At 37.3% G+C, this 7217-nt stretch overlaps 1 protein-coding gene across 3 annotated transcripts in view; it reads left to right on the top strand.

Moving 5' to 3' along the window:
* Positions 1–3841: 3841 nt before the first annotated feature.
* The window catches only part of LOC131061994 (probable serine/threonine-protein kinase PBL8), a 28138-nt gene continuing 24762 nt past the window's right edge, over positions 3842–7217 (top strand). For all 3 annotated transcript variants that reach the window (XM_057995828.2, XM_057995826.2, XM_057995827.2), the window contains exon 1: positions 3842–4505. In XM_057995828.2, coding sequence (XP_057851811.1) covers positions 4445–4505 — 61 coding nt within the window. In that variant the 5' untranslated portion in view covers positions 3842–4444. The remainder of the gene's footprint in view (positions 4506–7217) is intronic.

Genomic DNA, 7217 nt, shown 5'->3' with positions numbered 1-7217 from the left:
AAGGGGATTCCTCCCATCTTATCTTCGTCTCTGAGTGGGGTATTGAAGTCTCCCATGATAATCCAGCTTTGATCAGCAAACTGGAGTCTGTCAGCCGCAAGGCTTTTCCATAATTTAGCTCTCCCGGATTTAGAGTTAAGAGTGTAGACATTAGATAACACCCAAACAAAGTTGTCCTTAATATGCTCGAGCAAAACTAAGTTCCTATTAAAGGCAGAGATGATTTCCTTTCATATTATAGTATTTTTGTTCCAAAAGATCGGAGTTCCTCCAGAGGCACCCTCCGAGTTAGTTCCTATGACTCCGTTTTCTTTGAAAATTCTGATCCTTTCAACTTTTTCTTTAGACATCTTGGTTTCCTGAACAAGGACCACATCTAGTTTATGATCTCTGATGACATTTCGTAACACATCCTACTTATGGGGGGCGTTTAGCCCTCTGATATTCCAGGATATAATCTTCATATTTTAACTGGGGATATGGCTGACTCGATGGAACATTGTGTTCCATCAGCACGGTTCTTCCAGCTTTCCTGTTCCCTTTGATGTTTTAGGGATGGCCTTCCTTGCTTTTTATTTTGGCTTCCAACATCTGCCTTTTTCTTAATCTTGCTTCTAGTTGAGATTCCTTCCTTGAGTTCCTCCTTGTTCAATTTTGCTTCTCTCGACCTGGGAATCCAGAAGGTTTCATCAAGCAAAATCACACTTTGGGAAGGGGTTTTACATTGGAGAGGCTTAGGGCTTCCGTTAGTTAAGAGCAATAAGAGCTCAGAATCAGAAGGGTCTTGGGCTTCATTAAAGTCATTAAAGTTTGAGTCAGCCGATTTAGGGAGTGAAGAGGCTGGAAATGGTTCTTCCTTCTCCTGGCTAGCTGATCCGTCCTTCTGGTCTAGAATGGATTCATCCTTCTCCTGGTTTACAGTTTCATTCTCCTAGGCTACTGGGCTTTCTTTGTTGATCAACTCAGTTCCTGGCTCTGCTTCTTTGGATCTCTCTGGCAGGTCGTTGGAGCAAACACAATCCTGTTTATCATTGCTGCTACTCCCAGTCCTCTTGACTTCATTCATATGTTCCGTTGCATCCTTTTTTTGATTGCTCTCGGATATTGATGAATTTACTTTTTTGTTTGTCGTTTGCCAGATCTTTTTGTTCTTAGAGATACTATCTATCTTAGGTTCCTTGCCTTTCTTGAGCGGACAAGATTTTGCCCAATGCCCCGATTTTTTGCAGTGGAAACAGGCAAATGGTAGAGATTCATATTCAATAGCTTGGGACCATTTTCCTAGTTTAGATATGATATCTATGGATTGAGGCATATCTGTCATTTGGTTAACGTTTACGCAAATGCGAGCAAAGACTAACCTTGATTTAGCCGCCGTCATCGAGTCAATCGATAAGAGTTCTCTAAAGGATTTCACAATGCCCTTGAAAACTTCCTCGTTCCAGTATTCGAGCGGGAGACCCGGGAGGCGTGTCCATACTGGCGCAGAAACGAAGAAGGATTCATCCAGGATGAGATTCGGGACCCATTTCTGGAGAGCCAGGGAAGACTTGCCAAATATCCAGGGGCCTTCGCAGAGAGCTTTGTTCTTGTCTTCTTCAGAGTTGAAGGCGAAGGTAAAAAACCCTCTAGGCAGCGCCACCACTTCCACTTGTCCTTTTACCATCCATTTTCTCCTTATGAAATTCCTAACATCATCAATGTTGGGCCTAAAGCCAGAGAATCGTCCCACTAAGGTCATCGATAGGCCAGCTACAGTCATATCGACCACTTTGTCCAGAACGGAAATAGCAACCAGACCAGAGACGGGGTCTGAGATGTTCGTAACTTCCGGGAGCCCGGATTTAACCAGTGGCTTCACTCCAAATAGCGATGACCATTTTTTCCATTTTCCTCTGTCGTGTGGGTCCCGGTGATCGAATCTTTTTCTTCTCTCAGTTTTGCTATTTCCTTGTCCTCTTCTGACCCTTGAGATGTCTGACCTCCTGCCTGCGTACCAGATTCGATCCCAGGGGAACAACAGTTTCCAGGAAATCTATCGTTCCTAGAAATTCCGCCATTTCCCAATTTGAAATTTGGGATTCCCGCTCCTTTTCGCTCCGCTCCATTCCGCTCCATAATCTTCTCTGCAAATTTTTTTCCCTTATCCTCATATTTGTTTGCTTGAACACAAGTGCTCAATTTTTTAAATTTTGACAAGAGTTTGAAAAGTATAGTCAAGGATTCAAAATGAAAGCATTCATCCCTTTAAATAACTAAAGTAAATAGTTGGTAATGAATCCCTCCCAGATGAGTGACTTAGATCACAGATGCACCGATTACATTAATTGATGCTCTTTGTCCTAGTTGAAATTTAATTTTTTAATTTGCACTTATCATGTAGGTTAGAGATTTCAACCTTTGCCCAACCTATCACATTTTCAATAGACTAGTGAACTTATGAACTTGTCACGCATTTGTGAAGTTCACAAACTTGCAAACTTTGTGACAATTAGAACTTCTTCACTTTTCACCCTTGGTCTCTTCTTCCTTTCACTTCCTCTCTTGCCATCTCTTTAACATGTCACATTTTTTGTCATTCCATAAACCTTTTCACATTTTCACAGAGTACTAATTATGAACTTTGCAACATTAAGAACTTGGTTCCTTCATTTTTGCTTGGCCACAATTTCACACTTTTGGTGAATTGACAAACTTAAGAATTTTGCCACACTTTCCTTCAATTTGTGAACTTTCAAGACATCAATTAATCTCAACTTCCTTTGTCACACTTTCACAGAGTTATAAAATTTTACGAATCTTACAACAAATAGAACTCTTTGACACTTAATCCTCTTTCCCTTTATTCACTTCAAGATTTTAATTTTTTTTCCATGGTTTGGCGATTTCACAATTGAATAGCAGATGAACTATTTTTTATCTTCCTATACCTTAGCTCATTAGAAATAGGAAATGTACTAATACTACCTCCAGTTTGGGATGGTTAGAAAGGGGACATTTCATTACACAAAAGCTTACAAAACTATTAACATGAAAAGATCAATATTTAGAGTTGATAGATAAGGCTTAACTATATTGGGCGCAACTAATGAAGACTCCAACAAGATACTAAGGTGTATGAAATGTGTGAAAACAGACTTATGCAAACAAAACATTGAGACAAAAATAACACAAAAAGTTTGCCCCTTTTAATAGTAATTCAATTGTTAAAGCATTCATGTAATCATTGGAGGTAAATTGAATGCATCAATTAAAAATAAAAAAGTTTTTCATTTAAAAAAAAAAATAATAAAGAATAAAAGCTTAAGAAATGACTAAACAAAAATATAAATCAAAAAGACGAAAGGGCTCCACGAGTTGACCAAACATTATCACTAGACAAAGAGTTAATCTAAGAATTTTTATTCTTATATTGTTTATCATGCAAGGTCATATGGTGGGCCATTGGATCATCATAAGACCTACCATATATGTTGAATTAGTGAATTTGAATTATGTGTCTAAAAAATTAATCCAAAATAACATAAATAAAAATATTAAGATATACACTTTTTTTCATCTACATTTGTAAATAAATCTAAATTTTTTATATTTATTGAACCATTGAAGAGTACCCCATTAAGGGCTTTTCTTCCATAAATTATGGATGGCATCGTTGCTATTAAATGCCTCTTCCTTGGAGACTAGTACTAGTACCAAAGTTAGTACAGTTCTCCTGAATTTTCTCCCATATTTAATTTTTTTTAAAAAAACGAGGACTATGACTTTAAGACAACGCAAAATAAAGCTGGAAACTTATGAGGTATGAAAGGCCCATCTTACCAAAGACAACAATGCCTTTTCCGGCAACGTGAGGCCCATTTCGTAGTGGTTGCCATCTCATTCCAAGGAAAGAAACAAATAATTGAAGTTACAAAACCATCGGGAGGAGCCCAAATGTCAACAATTATCTTAACCTGGTTAAAAAAACTCCAAAGCAGGTGCATTTCCCACGTACATCCGAGATCCCTGCCAACCAAATTAATAAAAAAGTAATTGGATCCCATTTTGACAAAATAGTTTGATAAGGCGTGTAAGCCGTGTACCCAATTCAGATCCGTCCCGCCAGGCTCCCTCCGTCTTTTGAATCTATCGTCGTAGCCTTAGGGATGGCCTCGAAAAATGTGTCGTCCTGATTTACAATCTTAAGTTTGGTTTAGTTTTGTTTACCTCTCCTCTTCTAATACCCATTTGCTTGGTCATTGCCCAATACCAAAGACCTTTGACAAATATTCGGTCTTGGAATTCAGACACGGAAATTTTGGCCTGGTCATCCTTGCCCATTTCAGATGAGTAAACCAAAGCTTGGGTATCAAGAAATTCTCAGTTTTTGTGCTGATATTGTCTCCAAAACCAATACCCACATGGAATAATATGAGTGTTATGCTCTGCCATATAAGTATTGATGGGAAACTGTTTTGGTAGAGACGAATCCCCTCGGAGCAAAGTCTCCTCACACAGGCAAGGTACGTCTAATCACTTCTCACTTTCTATTCATATGTATCAAATTCTTTATGACTCCGAAAGGGTTATTGATTGGATGCAATTTGAAAACATTTTCCAATACGAGAAATCCCTTTTGAAGTGTTACAGATTCCGGGATTACTGTTTGATTAGAATTAACTCAGTGTATGTTCTGGTAACACCTCGATTTTGTATTATTTTCACCTTGTTTGTTTCTTGAATCGAACAACAGATGAATACTCTTAGGTTTATGCTGCTTGTAAGAGTAATTTTTATTTTTGTAGAAACTGGATTCTTGAGTGGGGATAAAATGCTTTAAGATAAGATTCACGTGCTGTGTTAAAGTAAACTGCAAGAGGTTTTCTCGACAGGGATGGATTCAAAGAGCTTATCATTTAATGTTAAACCAAATTTTGAATGGAAATGAATATGTTTCAATGTTTTTGATTGGAGAGCGAGCAACCCATTAGTGTTGGGGTGCATGGATGATCGATCTCCTTCAACTTAGTGCTAAACAAACAATCCGTTAGTAGTCCAGGGATGATTGATGTCCTTTGATTTAAAGGCAAGGGTATGTATTGTGTCAAAAATTTGTCTAACTTGGCTTGCACCAGACCTTATTCCTTATTTGATTCTTCTGGGGAATTGAACCTTCGGTGGGCTATTTGTGGTGAAGCATTCTTTACCAGAAGATTTTGTCTCCTATGGTGTGAATTACAGTTTTTACTAAAGCTATTATTTATGATTGAAGTTTGACTGTAGAAAAGAAGCACACCATATGGTGTACTGGTGCTGAAATTTAGTTTAACATGACAACCTTTGCAGCAAAATTTTCAAGTTTGTCATCCGAACATAGTTGGCTTGTGGGCGGGTCTTCAACAGTGCCCATATTAAATAAGTTTCATGATTTGGAGCAAAATGAACTGGATGCAACTATATTCTTAATGAATTCAATATGATTGTTTACAAGAGCCCCCTCTGGATCAAGAACAACTGAACTCTATTGACTCAAAATGATGAATTCTCAATTACTTGGATTTTGATGTTATGATATCCGGTTATATTTAAGTAGAGGGGAGAGCGAGTGGTTGACTGACACATATTTTGTAGCACTAGTATAAATGGGTGTAGCAGGGATATCCGTGTGATTGTATTCTACATATTTTTTGATTTGAGGATGGATTTTCACAGACGGTTTTTTTTTGTATGATATTTAGTAGCAAGGAGCACATATGAATAGGCTGCCTTATCTCTGAACAATAAAAGCTACTAGAGTTCACCTGTCTATGTCAACACATCTAAAACATGATGCCTGCTTCTTGTAATTTGCATTACATTTTATTTTCACTCTCACACACACACGTAAATATAGTTTTATTTTCAGCTGTAAAGGAACAAAAATCATGGACGAGGATAATTAATCATAGGGAATAAACATATATATTTGTTGAAATTATTATGACCAGTGTCCCCCAGGAACGTGTTCCTAAGGGTCTGGGTGATATTTCCGATTTCCTGGGGGCTTGGAGACTTGGAGGGGATGCCCACTTTTATTTGGATTGGACCGTCTGCTCCCATTCGTGCTAGAAATTAAAAAATGTATGGTTTTAAGAAAAACAATACTAAAAGCCCTAAAGAGCTAAAAGGGGAACGAATGTCATTACAAAATTCAGTACATTGCATTTGTTTTTAAAAACTTCAGCCGTGTTTAGTTTGTTTAAGCTATCTAAATCATTGTTGAACAACTTGGACCCGGCAATAACTGGGCTGATCCAAATATTTTAAAAACTACTTCTTTGTGTGAATGACCTCAAACGAAGACTAATTGCGCTGACAACCAGACGTGCTACAGGGCTAGCACAAAATACAAATGGCAAATTGTTGAAGATCAAGTGCTGTTGCACCACAATCCTACAAAAATTTTTTAAGGACAATATTCAAAGTTTGCAAGGATTTTAGTAAATTTAAAAAATTAAGTAAACAATAAACAAAAATTAAACATATACATTTTTACACTTGGTTTCAATGCGGGTCTTTTAGAATGTATAAAGGTGAAGAAAACAATCTCCCCTCTACACCCTTATAAACTTGTTAGTCATCATGTACGATTGCTTGAAGGTTCTTATCAAGAATCAACCTCTCAATACACAGGTTCAGGCAAAATATGACATTGTCATTTGCTTTGAATGTAGTGGAGAAGAAAAATTTGGGGTTTAAATGGCATGCAACAACATGAATGTGCTGGTTGAATTGTCTATTACACTTTTGATTGATAATATGCCTTATGGGTTTATTTTAGTTTGTATTTGACCTATACAAATATTGAATCAGCTCTTTGGCTTTATTCTTGCCCTTGTACACGGCAAGCAAAAAAAAACCGACTCAAAGAGTACTCAAGAAAACTCGACATCTTAAAAAACACTTAAAATTAAAAAAGAGTACACGGCAAGTAAAAAAAAATTGACTGAGTACTCAAGAAAACTCAACATCTTAAAAAACACTTAAAATTAAAAAAATAAATATATATTTTTTTAAAAATATAATTTTTATTCAAAATATAGCTATAAAATATGTCAAATTTGTTATATGGGGGTATGGGAGCAATGGCATCTATGAGGTTGAGGGGTAGCACCCCTTGTGGGGGTAGTGCCCTTAGTAGTGTTGAAGGGCAACACCCCTCACTGGGCTTTGAGTGCAGCACCCCCAGCATGGTC

This window comes from Cryptomeria japonica, chromosome 2 (assembly GCF_030272615.1).
Source record: "Cryptomeria japonica chromosome 2, Sugi_1.0, whole genome shotgun sequence".
Classification (NCBI taxonomy): Eukaryota; Viridiplantae; Streptophyta; class Pinopsida; order Cupressales; family Cupressaceae; genus Cryptomeria; species Cryptomeria japonica.
Note: the sequence above shows the minus strand (reverse complement) of the source record. Positions and strands in the feature narration are given on the sequence as shown.